This window comes from Ranitomeya imitator, chromosome 7 (genome assembly GCF_032444005.1).
Source record: "Ranitomeya imitator isolate aRanImi1 chromosome 7, aRanImi1.pri, whole genome shotgun sequence".
NCBI classification, from domain to species: domain Eukaryota; kingdom Metazoa; phylum Chordata; class Amphibia; order Anura; family Dendrobatidae; genus Ranitomeya; species Ranitomeya imitator.
In genome coordinates this window covers 122,605,774-122,626,393 of record NC_091288.1, presented here as the reverse complement: position 1 = coordinate 122,626,393, position 20,620 = coordinate 122,605,774, and the positions used below count along the sequence as shown (strand labels likewise).

At 44.1% G+C, this 20,620-nt stretch overlaps 1 protein-coding gene across 1 annotated transcript in view; it reads left to right on the top strand.

Moving 5' to 3' along the window:
• The window catches only part of COL5A2 (collagen type V alpha 2 chain), a 525,281-nt gene that overhangs the window by 328,540 nt on the left and 176,121 nt on the right, over window positions 1-20,620 (top strand). The window contains exons 8-13 of the mRNA XM_069733787.1: window positions 12,969-13,049; window positions 13,478-13,522; window positions 14,533-14,586; window positions 17,226-17,279; window positions 17,804-17,857; window positions 19,808-19,861. Of these exons, the coding sequence (XP_069589888.1) occupies window positions 12,969-13,049; window positions 13,478-13,522; window positions 14,533-14,586; window positions 17,226-17,279; window positions 17,804-17,857; window positions 19,808-19,861 (342 nt within the window). The remainder of the gene's footprint in view (window positions 1-12,968; window positions 13,050-13,477; window positions 13,523-14,532; window positions 14,587-17,225; window positions 17,280-17,803; window positions 17,858-19,807; window positions 19,862-20,620) is intronic.

Below are 20,620 nucleotides of genomic sequence, written 5' to 3'. Positions count from 1 at the left end.
AACACTGGAGCAGGTGTTGACTCTGCAGACAGCACTTCCGAGCAGCAACTGGCGGTATTGGAGCCCAGGGATTACAGGGGAAACAGAGTGTAAGCCGAGGCCTAATTGGAGCAAGTTTCATATCTGTAGTAGTGTGAGTGTGGAGGCAGCAGGAGCAGCTGAGGATAGTGAACCCCACTAACACAGGAGCTAGTGTTTTTCTCTGTGCAGATGGCACTTCCAAGCAGCAACTGGCGGTGTTGGAGCATAGGGAATACAGGAGAAGCAGAGTGTAAGCTGAGGCCTAATTGGAGCAAGTTTAATATCTGTTGTAGTGCGAGTGTGGACGGAGCAGGAGAAATTGCCAGATACACAGCTGGGGATCAGCTGACGTTACTGAAACCCAATGACACTGGGTCATGTGTTGACTGTGCAGACGGCACTTCTGAGCAGCAACTGGCAGTGTTGGAGCCCAGGGATTATAGTTCAGATGGTAGAAACATGAACACAACAGGAGACCTGGATACTGTTGCCAACCAATTATTTAATCTGGAAGAGGACTGGCAAAACCTTGCAAGATCCAGGCCTTGTTCATTTTCAGAAAAGTAAGCCGGTCAACGTTGTCGGAGGATAGTCGCATGCGACGGTCTGTTAGTATACCACCTGCGGCACTAAAGACCCGTTCCGATAATACCCTAGCAGCAGGGCAAGCTAGCACCTCCAATGCATACTGGCTAAGCTCTGGCCATGTATCCAGCTTAGAGACCCAAAACTTGAAGGGGGAAGAGCCGTCTGGGAGTACACTGAGAGGGCAAGACATGCAGTCTGTCACCATCTGACAGAAACGTTGCCTCCTGCTGACTGGAGCCTTCTGTGATGGTGCAGACATTTCTGGTGGGCACACAAAACTTTGCCACATTATGACCATACTGGTGTTGTCTTGTGCTGAGGCACTGCTTTTGCTCCCTCTTTGTGCAGAGCTTCCTCCACTGCCTCGACGCACTGAGCAGCTTTGTAAAGCACTAGCAGCACTGCTCTCGGTTGTGCACCAGTGTGTCTTGGTACGCCCACATTTTACACTCCCGGGTCAACAGTGTTATGAGGCTATGTGAGTTGTCCCCGTAGCGAGGATCTAGGAGGGTGTACACCCAATAATCAGCCGTGTTGAGAATGTGGGCGATGCGGCGGTCATTTCTCAGGCACTGCAGCATGAAATTAACTATGTGCTGCAGACTGCCAACTGGTCAAGAAATGCTGTCCCCTGCTTGAGATGTCATCTCTGCCTGCTCTGCATCACCCCATCCTCGCTCTACATACTGACTACTAGAGCATTGTGTAACTCCTTCCTCTGCACAGATGTCTTCCTCCTCCATTGACTCCTCCTCATCCTCCTCACAAAGTGTCCCCTGCCTAGGCCTTTGTGAGGAACCACGTCGCGCAGACTGTCCAGAAGCAGATGGCATTTGTGACTCCTCATCCTCCACCTCTTCCACCACCTCATCCCTTAGCGCTTGCAGTGTTTTTTCAAGCAGGCAGATAAGGGGGGCAGTCATGCTGACTAGTGCATCATCTGCACACGCCATCCGCGTGGAATTATCGAAGGCATGCAAAACCTGACAGATGTCCTTCATAGTGGCCCACTCAGTGGTTGTGAAGTCTGAAAGGCGCGCAGTGCGACTTGTTTGCGCCTGATGCAGCTGGTACTCCATTTCTGCTGCCTGCTGCTCACACAACCGCTGCAACATATGTAACGTTGAATTCCACCTGGTTGGTAGGTCACATATGATGCGACGTTCCGGAAGGAGGAATCGGCGCTGCAGAGCTGCTATGCGCGATCTTGACATGCTGGAATGCCGCAAGTGAGCGCACTCTAGGTGGACCTTGTGCAGCAGTGCATCAAGATCCGGATAGTCCCTCAAAAAACTCTGCACGGCCAAGTTGAGCACCTGTGCCAGACATGGGATGTGAGTGATGACAAAAAAAGACTCGCACATCCAAACTAGTGTGAATAGGTGCATACCAGGAGCAGCTACCTCCATACATAAATATACAAAAAAGGTTGCACTCTATCGTGCAAAAGCATGTCTAATATGAAATATATGAAATATGAATAGCAAAATGGCTTTTGAACATTAGGAAAATATTTAAGAGACGCTTTGCACAGAATTTGATATCATCAAATAGTGTGAGCCCATCAACCAGTCGTCAAGGTGGTCTCATAAAACTGATGGGTCCCTGACCCCCCTGTCCAAATGTGAACACTTACCAAAGGCCAATGTCTGTATGCCTGGGTGAATGTGGACACCTCTGTTCAGTAAAGCCTACATATGAGTTGGCCGGGACCAAGTGTGATGAGATGCAATTAAAAACAACATGGAGGAGTGCGCAGTCAGTAAGCTAACATAGAAATGACAAAAAAAGACTCGCACATCCAAACTAGTGTGAATAGGTGCATACCAGGAGCAGCTACCTCCATACATAAATATACAAGCATGTCTAATATGAAATATATGAAATATGAATAGCAAAATGGCTTTTGAACATTAGGAAAATATTTAAGAGACGCTTTGCACAGAATTTGATATAATCAAATAGTGTAAGCCCATCAACCAGTCGTCAAGGTGGTCTCATAAAACTGATGGGTCCCTGACCCCCCCTGTCCAAATGTGAACACTTACCAAAGGCCAATGTCTGTATGCCTGGGTGAATGTGGACACCTCTGTTCAGTAAAGCCTACATATGAGTTGGCCGGGACCAAGTGTGATGAGATGCAATTAAAAACCACATGATGATGGGAGGAGTGCGCAGTCAGTAAGCTAACATAGAAATGACAAAAAAAGACTCGCACATCCAAACTAGTGTGAATAGGTGCATACCAGGAGCAGCTACCTCCATACATAAATATACAAAAAAGGTTGCACTCTATCGTGCAAAAGCATGTCTAATATGAAATATATGAAATATGAATAGCAAAATGGCTTTTGAACATTAGGAAAATATTTAAGAGACGCTTTGCACAGAATTTGATATAATCAAATAGTGTGAGCCCATCAACCAGTCGTCAAGGTGGTCTCATAAAACTGATGGGTCCCTGACCCCCCCTGTCCAAATGTGAACACTTACCAAAGGCCAATGTCTGTATGCCTGGGTGAATGTGGACACCTCTGTTCAGTAAAGCCTACATATGAGTTGGCCGGGACCAAGTGTGATGAGATGCAATTAAAAACCACATGGTGATGGGAGGAGTGCGCAGTCAGTAAGCTAACATAGAAATGACAAAAAAAGACTCGCACATCCAAACTAGTGTGAATAGGTGCATACCAGGAGCAGCTACCTCCATACATAAATATACAAAAAAGGTTGCACTCTATCGTGCAAAAGCATGTCTAATATGAAATATATGAAATATGAATAGCAAAATGGCTTTTGAACATTAGGAAAATATTTAAGAGACGCTTTGCACAGAATTTGATATCATCAAATAGTGTGAGCCCATCAACCAGTCGTCAAGGTGGTCTCATAAAACTGATGGGTCCCTGACCCCCCTGTCCAAATGTGAACACTTACCAAAGGCCAATGTCTGTATGCCTGGGTGAATGTGGACACCTCTGTTCAGTAAAGCCTACATATGAGTTGGCCGGGACCAAGTGTGATGAGATGCAATTAAAAACCACATGGTGATGGGACCACCTTGACGACTTAAATATTTTCCTAATGTTCAAAAGCCATTTTGCTATTCAGATTTCATATATTTCATATTAGACATGCTTTTGCACGATAGAGTGCAACCTTTTTTGTATATTTATGTATGGAGGTAGCTGCTCCTGGTATGCACCTATTCACACTAGTTTGGATGTGCGAGTCTTTTTTTGTCATTTCTATGTTAGCTTACTGACTGCGCACTCCTCCCATCACCATGTGGTTTTTAATTGCATCTCATCACACTTGGTCCCGGCCAACTCATATGTAGGCTTTACTGAACAGAGGTGTCCACATTCACCCAGGCATACAGACATTGGCCTTTGGTAAGTGTTCACATTTGGATAGGGGGGTCAGGGACCCATCAGTTTTATGAGACCACCTTGACAACTGGTTGATGGGCTCACACTATTTGATTATATCAAATTCTGTGCAAAGCGTCTCTTAAATATTTTCCTAATGTTCAAAAGCCATTTTGCTATTCATATTTCATATATTTCATATTAGACATGCTTTTGCACGATAGAGTGCAACCTTTTTTGTATATTTATTTATGGGATGTGAGTGAGGTTGCCTGGGCCCAGAGCTGCCACCAGATTTCAGCCATTGTCACACACTACCATGCCTGGCTGGAGATTCGCTGGCACAAACCACACGTCGCTCTTCTGCTTGATGGCATTCCAGAGCTCCTGTGCTGTGTGGCTTCGATTCCCCAAAGAAATTAATTTCAATACGGCCTGTTGATGTTTGGCCACGGCTGTGCTCATATCGGTCGTAACAGGTAAGCGTTCACAGGTCCATGTGGAGGTAGACTGTGACGGCTCCTGCAGCGGTGATTCGGAGGAACTGCAGTGTGAGGAGGAGTCAATGTGTACAGACTGGATTCCTGCAATCCTTGGAGTTGGCAGAACACGTACAGCACCACTCTCAAGATCTGTCCCCAGCTCCACAACATTTACCCAATGGGCAGTGAGGGAAAGGTATCATCCCTGTCCATGGTGACTAGTCCACACATTGGTGGTCAGGTGGACCTTGTTACTGACGGCGTTGAGTAGTACATGTTTAATTTTTCCCTCCAGATGCTTTTGCAGGGCAGGGACGGCTTGCCTGCTGAAGTAAAAGCAGCTGGGCACATTGTATTGTGGGATTGCCAATGCCATGAAGTTACGGAAGGTGTCAGTCTCCACCAGCCTGAATGACAGCATTTCAAGGGACAGTAGTTTTGCAATGCCAGCATTCAGAACCTGTGCTCGGGGGTGATTTGCCGAGTATGGGCGCCTGTTCTCCCATGCCTGTGCTACCGATGGCTGTAAACTGGCGTGGGAGTGTGATGATGACAGGGACGTGGTGCTGTGGGTGGAATTACACTGTGTCTCTGTCCAGCAGTGCCAGAGGTTCTTCCATGGCGATCCTGTGAGGAAGCTGAACCAGCTGTGTGTGAGCTGGAGGAAGAGGCTACAACACGAGCTGAAGAGGTGCCGCTGTAGGTTGGCCTAGGTCTTCAGTGTGTTTTTGCAACTCCACCACGTGCTTGGTCCACACATGTTTCCACATATTTGTGGTATTGAGGTTGCTGACACTTTTCCCTCTTTTGACTTTCTGATGACACAGCTTGCATTTGACAAGGCAAATGTCATCTGGGACTGTGTCAAAAAAGGACCAGGCACTGCAAGTCTTGGGAGTGCCCGTTTTGGCTTTTGGAAGAGGCATGCTCCTACTGGGTGCCGAAGTGGAGGCTACAGGCATTGCAGTCTTCCCCCTCCATCTCCCTCCTTTTTGGGCCGTTCGGGGAATCTCTTCCTCAGAGCTGCTCCCACCACCTTCCTGTACCTCACGCCGTGATGGGTCAAGGACCTCATCATCTACACTACCCTCTTCCAACAACTGCTTCTCCTGAGTAGTCTCAGCAGCACAGTACGCACCAGAAAGTGGCAACTGAGTCTCATCATCAGATGCTTACTGAGGTGTGCTGACCGTAGGCATTGGCCCACCCGCCTCTTCGGATTCAGAGAGACAAAGCAGTTGCTCATCACTGCATACTGTCTCTTCTTCAGTTTCTCGAATGCTGCTTGGCTTGCCCCCTCTCTCCAAGCCAAGAGATTCAGAGAACAGAAGTAGAGATGGCTCCTGTCCTGGGCTCTTTGACTGCCTGGGCAATTTGGCAGGTGGTGAAGAGACAGAAGGGCGGTCTTCAGTGCTCTGTGCCTGAGAGGATGTGGCACTAATTGAAGTCGATGCGTTAGCTGCCATCCATCCGACAATGGCTTCAATTTGTTCGTCCCGCAGCAGTGGAGTATGGCGAACTCCTACAAAGCTGTGCATGAAGGACTGTCCCCTGCTAAAACTGAAGGATGATGAGTCAACGGTGCCCGCAGCAGGCACAGAATCCCCACATCCTCTCCTAGCAGAAACCTTCTTCATCTTGGTAGACTGATAAAGATAGGCAGAAAAGTTCTAAGGGCTTAGGCTAGGGTCACATTGCGTTAGTGCAATCCGTTTAGCGCTAGCGCTAGCGGATTGCGCTAACGCAATGTTTTCTATGGGGCTGCGGTCGGGGTCGCGGTAACGTCTCCGCTCTCGCAGATCCCCGATCTGCGAGAGCGGGGAACGGACCGCGGGCGCGCCTCGGACGCTGCAAGCAGCGTCCGCGGCGCGCCAGGAATCACCGGCGCGTCGCTAGTGCGTGCCGAACATGGCACGCGCTAGTGAAGCGCGTTCCCATTGCCTTCAATGGGCGCGTTAACGGACGCGTTGCACGGCATTAATTTCGCCGTGCAACGCTGTCCGTTAAACGCGGTCCCATAACGCAATGGGAACCCAGCCTTAGTCTGCTTATTCCTGAACAGCTGCTAACAGGTATAAGAAACACTAATTTTCTAAAGTGTGGACTATACTTTAATATGAGCTAATGTGGCCTACACAACTGTAAAGTGGAGTGTTTGGTGAACTTTATGAACCTTTTGTTTTTTTCACAAAAAAGACACTGGATGTGCCCAAAGATGTAAAACTGATAGTATCAAAAACTTTTTGTAGCGATTACAATGCAGGAAGGTAACCTACAATGCAATAGATGAGGTTCCAAAAAATAGGCTAATACTAATCTGGCTGGGGCTGCAGGGCACAAGGCTGCAGAAAGGCTCCTCTATGTACTCCTATATAGTGTTTTTCCACAATCTAGCAGGATACGGATGGAAAGCCACTAATAGGATAAATCTGGAAAAATGTGCAGCAGGTAGCACTAATTGAAAAAAGGACAATGGAACAGTATGAGGCCGTGACGCATGCTGAGCTGACTACAACCAGCTGTGGCTGCAGAATGGAATACAGCGTGAGCTGCACTCACATAGAGACCATGCAGACAGCCGTGAACAGCGCTGCAAGGTCAAGAAAAGCTCTTCTATGTACTCCTATATAGTATTTTTCCACAATCTAGCAGGATACGGATGGAAACCCACTAATAGGATAAATCAGAAAAAATGTGCAGCAGGCAGCACTAATTGCAAAAAGGACAATGAAACAGTATGAGGCAGTGACATACGCTGAGCTGACTACAACCAGCTGTGGCTGCAGAACAGGCTACAGCGTGAGCTGCACTCACACACAGACCTTGCAGACAGCCGTGAACAGCGCTGCAAGGCAAAAACAAGGTTCTCTCACAGCGGTTGTTAAATTAGCCTGGGTAAAGCAATATGAAGCAAATCGCTATCTCAAGCTATCCCTCAGTCAGAACAGCAGCGTCCTGTCCCTAACTGAATTCACAGCAGAGTGAACCCAAAATGGCGGCGGCGGCTTTTACAGTGCATCATGACATCTTTTCAGCAGCCAATCACAGCCATGCCCTTACTTACATGCCTAACATGCATAACAGGATATGCCCACACTTCTTAGGATTCCTCATTGGCTGAATTAAATCAAACTGGCTCATTGCACTATGGGCACTTCCGATTCCCGTATCCGATATATACTGAAAGTATCGGAACTGGGTATCGGAACTCCGATACCGCGAATGTCGGCCGATACCCGATATTTGCAGTATCGGAATGCTCAATACGAATGTTAAGTTATCACATGATACAGTATCTCATAGTAATTGCACTCAAATAGAATTTGCTTGGGAACATTGAACAATTTGAGACTAATGGTTAAATCTCCTTAGTAACTTTGCGACAAGGTTTATGGCTGAATGTGCAATGTAAACATGTAGAGTGTTATTTGAGCCTTAAATGGCTTGCCCATGAATAAATTAAATTTTTATTAATTCATATTGGAAAAATGACAAGTTCCAAATTGGATGTGTTTATATCAAATGTCCCTGTGCAGAGATTATTCTATAAATGTGCCCCTACTGTGTACTATGTAATAGCTATGTCTGAAAGTACAGGAACATGGTCTGAACATACTACATCTCCTGGGCAGGGAGCAAAAAAAGAGAGTATACAGACAGGACAGCAAGGGATCACAGATGATTTTTTTTTACTGTTTAATGTAAGGCAGGCAGGCAGGCAAATATTTTACCTCAGAAAGCAGAAGTTGTGATCCCATGCTATAATGTCTATATACGCTCTTGTATCCTCCCCTGCCCATGATCAGACCATGATCCTGTACGGTCAGGTTCGACCATTACACAGTATATGCCAGGGGCACATTTATAAGATTATCTCAGCACAAAAACATTGTTTTAACTCATCAAATTGTTAAAACTTATTATTATTCCAAGATCTATTTATTAAAATGTACATTGTTCATGGGAAACCCTCTTCAATGTACAAAAAGATCGAAAACATAATATTGCAGCTGATATTGGCTAGTACAGAAAAACTGAGCATATTGCCAGAATAGGAAACAGACATTGTCCACTTAATAAAACAATTATTCCTTGTATTCCGTTGGTTACAGGAGTATAATGTGATGTATAGCACCATGTGTGCAGATAGAAATAGCGACCTAAAACAAGGAAAAAGTGGACAGAGAAATACTAAGCGCTTTGGACGCAGCGTATGCATCAAAAACGCTACGTTCTATGAACGCAGGTAAATCCTCATGTGTTCACTGAACCATGCAGATTTACCGCATTCAATACATTCTTTTGTTGTAAATTCTATTTCTGAGACTAACATCTCTGCAAGAGAAATTGACATGCTGCGGTCTGGAGAGACATGCCGCATGTCTGCCTCCGCGGGTGACCCACAGATGCACATACACACATAGTGGACATGGGATTTCTAGAAATCCCATCCACTGTGCTGTAACATCTGGACACTGTGGGTTTGACACTGCATAAATACAGTTATATGAAAATGTTTGGGCACCCCTATTAATCTTAAGCTTAATGTTTTATAAAAATTGTTTTTTTTTGCAACAGCTATTTCAGTTTCATATATCTAATAACTGTTGGACACAGTAATGTTTCTGCCTTGAAATGAGGTTTATTGTACTAACAGAAAATGTGCAATCTGCATTCAAACAAAATTTGACAGGTGCATAAGTATGGGCACCCTTATCATTTTCTTGTTTTAAATACTCCTACCTACTTTTTACTGACTTACTAAAGCACTTTTTTTTGTTTTCTAACCTCATTGAGCTTTGAACTTCATAGCCAGGTGTGTGCAATCATGAGAAAAGCTACTTAAAGTGGCCACTTGCAAGTTGTTCTCCTGTTTGAATCTCCTCTGAAGAGTGGCATCATGGGCTCCTCAAAACAACTGTCTAATAATCTGAAAACAAAGATTATTCAACATAGTTGTTCAGGGGAAGGATACAATAAGCTGTCTCAGAGATTTAACCTGTCAATTTCCACTGTGAGGAACATAGTAAGGAAATGGAAGAACACAGGTACAGTTCTAGTTAAGGCCAGAAGTGGCAGGCCAAGAAAAACATCAGAAAGGCAGAGAAGAATGGTGAGATCAGTCAAGGACAATCCTCAGACCACCTCCAGAGAGCTGCAGCATCAACTTGCTGCAGATGGTGTCACTGTGCATCGGTCAACTATACAACGCACTTTGCACAAGGAGAAGCTGTATGGGAGAGTGATGCGAAAGAAGCCGTTTCTGCAAGCACGCCACAAACCGAGTCGGCTGAGGTATGCAAAAGCACATTTGGAGAAGCCAATTTCTTTTTGGAAGAAAGTCCTGTGGACTGATGAAACCAAGATTGAGTTGTTTGGTCATACCAAAAGGCATTATGCATGGCAGCCAAAAAACACAGCATTCCAAGAAAAACACTTGCTACCACAGTAAAATTTGGTGGAGGTTCCATCATGCTTTGAGGCTGTGTGGCCAATGCTGGAATAGGGAATCTTGTTAAAGTTGAGGGACACATGGATTCCTCTCCGTATCAGCAGATTCTTGACAATAATGTTCATGAATCAGTGACAAAGTTGAAGTTACGCAGGGGATAGATCTTTCAGCAAGACAATGATCCAAAACACCGCTCCAAATCTACTCAGGCATTAATGCAGAGGAACAATTACACTGTTCTGGAATGGCCATCCCAGTCCCCAGACCTGAATATCATTGAACATCTGTGGGATCATTTGAAGAGGGCTGTCCATGCTCGGCGACCATCAAACTTAACTGAACTGGAATTGTTTTGTAAGGAGGAATGGTCAAAAATACCTTCATCCAGGATCCAGGAACTCATTAAAAGCTATAGGAAGCGACTAGAGGCTGTTATTTTTGCAAAAGGAGGATCTACTAAATATTAATGTCACTGGTGGGGTGCCCATACTTATGCACCTTTCAAATTTTGTTTGAATGCAGATTGCACATTTTCTGTTAGTACAATAAACCTCATTTCAAGGCAGAAACTGTACTGTGTCCAACAGTTATTAGATATATGAAACTGAAATAGCTGTTGCAAAAAAAAACAACAATTTTTATAAAACATTAAGCTTAAGATTAATAGGGGTGCCCAAACTTTTTCATATAACTGTATGTACAGCAATTCCTGATCGTGGACATGTACCCTATAGAGGACACGTTACAGGATGGCAACAGTCTATAGGTGACATGCCCCGCCAGAGCCATGGGGTACCCGGAATCGGATTGGACAGTTCTATAGGGGAGGTCACGGAGCCGTCATCCGTTTCCATGGCCCTAGCTGTGTCATAAAATGGAGGATAATTATGTGGTGTCTGGTCGTGACGCCACCCGTGGTGTTCGGCAATGGGTTTGCCTACGCTGCAGCTTAGGTCCACTGGGGCTGATGGTGACGCAGCAAAGATGGTTCAGCTCCCTACAGTTAGAGCGGGGCCACAGGGAAAACATTTGATTGTTCAGATGGTGGTGAACGTTTGGGTTCATTGAATAAGTGAAGGACACAGAGAGGTGAAGTTTTCTTTACCTTTTACTTGAAAATAGATGCAATCTGGAGTACAAGTTACAGATGACGGATTGAGTCCGGCTTGCCTGGAGGCTTTCATGGGATCCACCCTGCCAGGTGGGGTTGGGGACTTTCCTTCTGCACTCTCTTTTAGGGTCCCTGCTGCTTGTAGCTAAGCTGCGGCTCTCTCCTGCGTGATGATTTCTAACCTGTATGGCAGACAGAGTGAGCCTATTTCATGGGCACTGTCCATTTCACTGTCAGGCCCGGGCTCTTGGTCTGCTACCATGCCTTCAGGTGTTTGGTGTGGCCAGGGAACTTGCAGTCCCCTGTCCTCCAGATTCGGTAGTCAGGGTGTACAGCACCCGCCCAGCCAAGGACTCTGGCATCCCTTTTTATCAGTGCTCCGCTCTGGGGTCAGCTATACACAGTTTTTATTCCCCTGAGCTCTTGTCTCTGCTCCTGTCCCTTCACTCTCCACAGACCAACTGCCAACTCTCCTCCCTCACTGTCCTGTCACAAGCTCCAGCTGGCTCCCTTTTCCATGACAACTCCCCTGTTGGGGACCTTCCTTCTTGCCTCCAGGCATGACATCACCCCTTAGAGGGAGGTAATGTCACCATGGCAACCTTACTCTGGGGTGCCACATAGGCCTGCTGCTGCAATGGAAACACTGTCACTGTATTACTGCTTTACATTGTGAATGTCTTTATCACCATCCCTAGAAAAATAATGTTGTGCATATTTTTTTTTTATTTAGTTTTACACATTAGTGAAATGCTGGCATTTGTAAATCAGTGCTTTTAAAATAAATCTGTCAAATCTGTCAGCAGTTTGTCACCACCCCAAAACTAATATATGCTTATGTAGCTCTTTCACAGACAAGTCCAGCAATACTTTACATGATCAATTCAAACACTGATTTCTCAATGACAAAGGAAGGAACTGTCCATGTTAGGGTATGTTTCCACGGTCAGTAAACGCTGCGGGTTGGACGATGCGTACATCCTCAGCGTCCAACCCGCAGCGGCCAGATGATACAGCATAGTGGATGGATTTTATGAAATCCCATCTCCACTATGCGTGCGGTGACACGGCGGCTTCCCTGCGTATACGCACATGCGTTGCGTCTTTCTAGACTGCAGCAAGTCAATTTATCTTGAGGAGACGCTCAGACTCTGCAAGATAAATATCACCGTCCAATATATAGGATGCGGTGATTTTGCACGGTTCAATGAACACATGCAGAATCACCACGCGTACAAAAGCTGGCAGCACTTTGAACGGATCGGACATGTTCTGCATCCAGAGCGCTGCTGCTGATACTGACTGTGGAAACATGCCCATAAGGTATGGCTGGGCTTGACTTTGAAAGAGCTACCTGCAGATATAAATAAATTGGGGTGTGAAATCCTGCTGACAGATTACATTTTACATGTCAAAAATAATCTAGAAGCTCCTCTGCGGACAGTTTAAATGGGTTGTGTGGTCACGCCATAATAAGACCTATCAATAGTATAGATCAAGAATAAGAGGATCCGGTAGTGATCACCAGAAAACTGCTTTGGCAGGGAATGGATATAAACACATGGAGTTGCAGAGCACAGATCCATTCAATGGTTATTATCCGCTGTTGCGTGTTCTGCACAAGGTGTTCTGCATTACTCAGCAGTGGTCGTTAACCTCAGCATAGAGTTGTGCTCTGCTGCTGTGTTCGATGTGTTTACATCTGCCTGCTGCCAGAGCAAATTACGGCTGATCCATGGGGATGCTGGAGGTCGGACCCCCATCAGTCTCATATTGATGATCTATACTGAGAATAGCTCTTCAATATTGTGTGACCAGACAAGCCCTTTAAACAGTAAAGCAAATGCCTCAGTAGTTGCCCATTTCAGTCATAAATACAGAACTGTATCTTCTCTAGAATGCATTACTGAAACGTGTTTTAGTTCTGTTTTCTTTTTTTATAGCCATTTTCTTCTCAAATGCAAGGTGGCTTTGATGAGAAATCTGGACTTGGGTCTCAAGTTGGACTGATGCCTGGTTCAGTGGTAAGATGTTTTTCTATAATTCTCAACAGTAACCTCAATGGAATATGTGATATTTCTGTAAGCCCATATTGCGCGTCATCCGAAGACCTAGCACCACATGTCACCACCTCTGGCATCACTCGAGTAAGGGTCATAACACATTATCTAACAGGAAAGATTCCAGAGATTCTCCATTTATATTCTACATATTGCGCTATAAAATGGCATTTCCTGCTCATTAAGGCATTTTCTATTCATATGCTTTGCTGAATGGATACCATTTTTTGTCATGGATAAAACATTTTTCCATGTGCAATGATTTTGTTGAATGGTGATGTCACATATATGATACAGAAGAAATCAGAAAGATGCAAGAATGTTTCTTATCATGTATAAGTTCTTGTAACTTTTAAATTGTTTAAAGACATGATTTGCCTATTGTTCCACAGGGGCAAGTTGGACCAAGAGGTCCACAGGGTCTACCAGGAAATCCGGTAAGTAGTCATTAGAGACATAATAATATGAATTCTGAGGATGTGATTATCAGACAGATATCTGTAGAACCTGACAGCAAAGCCAATGTAGTTATATTTCCATAGAGCAACAAAGGTCATGAGCAATAATATTTAGTATGCTAATCACGGTAGCTAATAACCTCAGGAATAACATTCAGTGGCTGGTCTTTGTTATTCTTTAGCACAATTAGCAGTCAGTACCTAATGGAAAACTCAGCATTTGGATATTCAGCATATGGCAAAGTCAGTATCTGAATGTAAATTATACTTTTTTTTTATCAAGGGTGCATTCAGATTCCTGGTACCTGTCAATTAGTGGAAAAGTACACATTTTTACCTCTGTTGGTCAGTAATATAGTCTGTCAAGTTAATGTATCAATAATAGTCAGTGATATTCTGGTGCTGTAGATAATTGAAGCATTTAGCGGCCTTTCGATTACTGGTCCAGTATATTGTTCCAGGCATTGGTGGACTTAATACACAGTAAGTTGGGTCTATCAATGTCTTTCAAATTAACTGAAAAAAAAATGAGCACCTGGGTCCCAATGCAATACCAGAAACCCATCTATGATGTGGCATTTGTAGTATCGTTGTCCTCCTATATAGAGCTCAATTGTACATCTAAGGTACCATGACCATCTATATGACCAGTCTGCAATTTCTGCATCCCAATATAATTAAACTAGTGCAAAGAAGTGTTGATAATTGTACAATAGATTAATAAAATTGTTGGTTCCATGTAACTAAGTAACCAAGTAAACATAGATATCTGTTCAGAACTGTCTTCATGTGGAACCAAACAATGCAAGTCCAAATAGAATTCAACATTGTGTGGCAATTCATACTATGGTAATTCTTACTATTATGATCTAAGACAATAATTATCTTATTATGTTTTATATCAATCAACAGATTAATGCAATAAACTGTGCTATAGTATTGTTTGTTCATTGCGACATAGAAATATCCTTCTCTTTATTTCCTGTTAGGGTGCCATGGGACCTCCTGGCCCTAATGGTGAAGCAGGTGAACCAGGCCCTATGGTGAGCACAAAGAGTTTTTTTCTGTGGCATTATTTTGATGCAAATTATATAGCTCTTTAGTACAAAAGCTGAGTGTCTGATGGAAAAAATCACTTAAGCTAAGAAAAAACAAAGGCATGGTCGAATAGGAACATGTGTGAATGTGAGAATATTTCCACATAGGTCAGAATGGGTTATATATATATATATATATATATATATCGTATTTTCTGGTGTACAAGACGACTGGGCGTATAAGGCGACCCACAACTTTTCCATATAAAATATGGAATTTGGGATATACCCGCTGTATAGGACGGGGGTCATCTTATACACCCAGTCATCTTATACGGCGTATGGTTCCCAGGGTCTGGAGGAGAGGAGACTCTCCTTCAGGCCCTGGGATCCATATTCATGTAAAAAATAAAGAATAAAAATTAAAAATATGGATATACTCACCCTCTGACAGCCCCTGGCTTTCAGTGTTACAAGCGGCAGCCTCCGTTCCTAAGAATGCATTGAGCGTAGATCCTGCGATGATGTCGTGGTCGCGTGACCGCAAAGTCATCGCAGGTCCTACGCTCAATGCATTCTTAGGAAAGGAGGCTGCAGCTTGCAATGCTGAGAGCCAGGGGCCGTCAGAGGGTGAGTATATCCATATTTTTTATTTTTATTCTTTATTTTTTACATGAATATGGATCCCAGGGCCTGAAGGAGAGTCTCCTCTCCTTCAGACCCTGGGAACATCCAGGATCGCTCCCTGCACATGCCGTACGTATAAGAAGACCCCCGACTTTTGAGATGATTTTCAGGGGTTAAAAAGTCATCTTATACGCCGGAAAATACGGTGTATATATACTGTATATATATATATATATATATATATATATATATATACTGCTCAAAAGAATAAAGGGAACACTTAAGCAACAGAAAATAACTCCTAGTAAATCAAACCTCTGTGAAATCAAACTGTCCACTTAGGAAGCAACACTGTTTGACAATCAGTTTCACATGCTGTTGTGCAAATGGAATAGACAACAGATGGAAATTATTGGCAATTATCAAGACACACTCAATAAAGCAGTGGTTCTGCAGGTGGGGACCACAGACCACATTTCAGTACCAATGCTTTCTGGCTGATGTTTTGGTCACTTTTGAATGTTGGTTGTTATTTCACACTCGTGGTAGCATGAGATGGACTCTACAACCCATACAAGTGGCTCAGGTAGTGCAGCTCTATCAGGATGGCACATCAATGTGAGCTGTGGCAAGAAGGTTTGCTGTGTCTGTCAGCGTAGTGTCCAGAGGCTGAAGGCACTACCAGGAGACAGGCCAGTACACCAGGAGACGTGGAGGGGGCTGTAGGAGGGCAACCACCCAGCAGCAGGACCGCTACCTCAGCTTTGTACAAGGAGGAACAGGAGGAGCACTGTCAGAGTCCTGCAAAATGACCTCCTACAGGCCATGTGTCTGCACAAACTGTTAGAAACCGAATCCATGAGGATGGTCTGAGTGCCTGACGTCCACACATGGGGGTTGTGCTCACAGCCCAACACCGTGCAGGATTATTGGCATTTGCTACAGAGCACCAGAATTGGCAAATTGGCCACTGGCACCCTGTCGTCTTCACAGATGAAAGCAAGTTCACACTGAGCACATGTGACAGAGTCTGGAGTTGCCGTGGATAGTGATCTACTGTCTGCAACATCCTTCAGCATGACTGGTTAGCCAGTGGGTCAGTAATGGTGTGGGGTGGCATTTCTTTGGAGGGCCGCACAGCCCTCCATGTGCTTGCCAGAGGTAGCCGGACAGCCGGTAGGTACCGAGATGAGATCCTCAGACCCCTTGTGAGACCATATGCTGGTGTGGTTCCTCCTAATGCAGGACAATATAAGACCTCATGAGGCTAAAGTGTGTCAGCAGTTCCTGCAAAATGAAGGCATTGAAGCAATGGACTGGCCCGCCCTTTCCCCAGACCTGAATCCAATTGAACACATCTGGAACATCATGTCACGCACCATCCACCAACATCACATTGCACCACAGACTGTCCAGAAGTTGGGGGATGCTGTAGTCCAGGTCTGGGAGGAGATCCCTCAGGAGACCATCCGCCGCCTCATCAGGAACATGCCCAGGCATTATAGGGAGGTCATACAGGCACGTGGAGGCCACACACACTACTGAGCATCATTTCCTTGTCTTGAGGCATTTCTATTGAAGTTGGGTCAGCCTGTAACTTAATTTTCCACTTTGATTTTGAGCATCATTCCAACTCCAGACCTCCGGGGGATATTTGTTGTGATTTACGTTGATCATTTTTAGGTTTTATTGTTCTCAACACATTCCACTATGTAATGAATAAAGATTACAACTGGAATATTTCATTCAGTGATATCTAGGATGTGGGATTTCAGTGTTCCTTTTACTTTTAGAGCAGTATATAAATATATATATATATATATATATATATATATATACAGTATATATATTTATTTCTGTAAGGAATCGTCTTTCTGGTAGACGCTGGTGCACACACAGGGTTCCAATTCAGTGGTTTATTACATATCCATAAACCATCCCACCTAACAAATAAAATATAACATAAATTATATCTATGAATTGCAATGACTGTTAATGGTTATAACTCTTTGTATTAGGGTCCAGTTGGTCCACGGGGCCCTGAAGGACCTCCAGGAAAACCAGGAGAAGATGTAAGTTATGTGCTCAGTTGTCAATGCTTAATTGAGTCATAGTTAAAACTTAAGGTTCCCAGACATTAAAATAAAAAATAACCTTAAATGAGGTCTGGAAGAATGTACAGTATATTGTGCATATATTATGCTGCATACTAGACAACTTTAATACCCATGGTAGAAATTATACTGATTATAAGGAATTTAACATATGGGAAATAAGAAATTGATATTCAAATAAGAATTACAAAATTCAAAGTAAATTTTGAAAGAGGTATTATTATTATGCATTTTTATAGCACCATTTATTTCATGGCACTTTACATGTGAGCGGGGCAAATATAGACAAGTACAATAAACATGAGTAAAACAGGACAACACAAATACAGGAGGAGAGAGGACCCTGCCCGTGAGGGCTCACAGTCTACAGGAAAAATAAAGAATTTTTCTGGCAAATGTATTATTCTACTTTCTGTGTAGCCAATGACTTATCTTGTGTTTTGTCGATAATATAGTCTATTGTTTATTTGATTTTTTTAAAGGGTGAAGCAGGAAGAGCTGGACAAACAGGAGAAACAGGATTTCCAGGATCTGTAGTAAGTATTAAACTTGATGCTTTTTTTTTAAGGCTGGTCAGCAGTTTAACAGTGCGTTGGTTTATGTTGGCCAGCCATGTATATAATTAGAAAATAGAATTGGCTGATGGATAATGGTAGCTCAACCAAAGATGTTGGTAGGTGAGACTTAAATAGGTATTTTCAAGTTTGGAAATTAGTCCCTATCCATACGGTAGGTGATAACTTCTGAATCATTGGGGATCCAAAGGTATTGACTACCTTTTACCACTCCATTCACAGAAGGCACTTCAGAGACTTCATTCTCAGAAAAGGTAGTGGTCCCAGTGTTTGGACCCCCAGTGATCGACGTTATCCTGCATCTTCTGTAAATTGGATAATTGACAAACTTAAGATTTAATTATCTTTTAACACGCTACATAAGTGAATAGTCTTTTATTGTTTTTTTTTGTTCATTGTCCATTCTGACCACTAACATACGCATGTGGCAACTGCTCATAGTCATTTCCTTTGGTAAATGAATCATCAGGCACACTAAAATCCATTATGTCTGATCCTTCTTTTTCAGCTTGGTTTAGGTTACCTTCAATACTTTAGGTTGTGAAGATTAGTCAAAATGTAGCCAAAGTCCATAGCCATTTTTAAGGCTACGATCCATTAGTGCAATGTAAATGCAGCATCCCAGGTGATCGGGTGCTGCAGTGATGTTGCTTTTCCTTCGGGGAAGGTAATATCATGCTCAGAGGCAATGGAGTTCTCTTCACCAGGTAAGGCACCCACGCACCACATATTCCAAATTCAGGCCAGGAGGGGGAGCTCAGGACCCAGATTCAGGGGAGCTTCCCTAAGCTGTATGTGTCCTGACCTGGAGGAGGAGCTAGTTTAGTCTAGGAGAGACACTGAAGTAGAAGGAAGTCTGGAACTCTGGAACTCAGTGCAGACGGAGAGGCCTGGCAGCCACAAGGGAGCTGCATCCTCTGGAAGGAGGAAGATCTGAAGGGTTGGATTTGTAGTAGCCAGAAGGGAAGAGGCACAGGGGAACTGTGGCAGGGCACCCTCAGAGCTGAAGTGCAGTCCCGGGAACCGGGAGCCTGAGGCTTTTGTGGGACTCTAGGACACATAGCTGAACCGGAGGGCACGACACTACACGTTAAATGCCCGCACCACCCCTGAGACGCAGCAGCACCTGAGTAGCCCGGTGCGTGATAGAGTCCCTGTTAAAAGGCTCAAGCTGCCCTTCATGCAGGTACCTGTCTTAGGACAGGGGGAAGCTGGAGGACTCTGTAGGAAGCTTCAGGGAGCAGGGACCTCACCTTTAATGGTGCTAGTTGAAACGCTCATGGACCTTTATTGGAGAAGGGAACCCTCTATTGCCTCTGAGCCGGCCGGACCACCATCATCCATACCTGGTACCCTGGACTGTGGCCAGTAACCTGCAGTAAACCAGGCAAAGACTTACAACTTGTCTCCTCCATTTATTTACCGGCTATACCATCTACGCCCTACACCATAGGACCCCTGGGGACCCCGCTTCACCTGTGGGAAGTGTAACATCTGTGCTGCCGCAACATCCCCCAGGGGACCCCTTTAATGCATCGTCGGTCCAACTACTGACCGAATACCACTGGTGGCGTCACGACAGACTTTGAACATTTTCCCCTTAAAGACTGTTCCCCTTTAACGTTGAGGCCCAGGGTCATGAACGCAGCCACCATGACATCCCCCTTGTGACCGACCCGGTACCGAGTACCCCACTGCCCTGGGGGCGACTCATAAACACACTCAGATGTTAATATGGTTCTACTACTAGAAGTGCTACTACGGACAGAAGATGATGTTAGTAAATGCATAATATTTTCTGCAGAGCATACTGTATATTGTACCTGGAATAAAGATAGTACATGTATACTAAGCTTTGGTGCCATGCAATATTGTTCTTTTTGTAATTAATTGTTATATCTCGTCTTTTAGGGAGCCAGAGGATTTCCCGGTGCTCCAGGTCTCCCAGGACTCAAAGGACATAGAGTAAGACTTTTTTCTATGTATTTCTTAGTTTATACAATATGTTTAGTGACTGCAGATGTTGTAAGATACAATTTTGAGAAAATGTTCCTGCACATGACACTGTTGTGTGTAGCTGTATAATTCTATTTTATCTTGTTTTTCCTCTTTGTGATGGTAATGGTGTTGTGCTGCTTGCACTGTTCATTCTAAATATATTTATCTGCATGCCCCCATTTAATACATAGCAGCTAACATTTTAACTGGCCTGCCCTCTAACTAGTCCACCCCCGAAACAGAAACATGCTGCTCATCTTAGAGACAGATTGTATGTGCTTAAGGGAATCCTGTGGGCAGGTCTCGCCTTGGATTCTCTGGCTTAGAGCAGGAAGATAAGTCCCACACCAGAGAATGAGCATATCATTAGCTGAAAACTTCTAACACCAATTACACAAGAACCACAATACAGATTTCTCCACCCTAGGTATCATTTTAATCAGTGTAACAGCACTAACCTGACAATGTCTGTAGTTTATTTAGCAAAATCCTGCAGACAGGTTCTCTTTAAAAGGATTATGTACTACCCATAACATGCAGTCCATAGGTCTTAGTGGAAATGTACTATATGTCTGTCAACAGCTGTCACATAACATTTTATAATGCGAGTAGTTTCCTAAAGAATAGAACTGTATGCAACAACTATTCCTGAACCCCCTATGGCTGTGGCTTGCCTCACAAAATTACCATTGTTTCCAAAATCAACTAAATAATGATTACAATTAG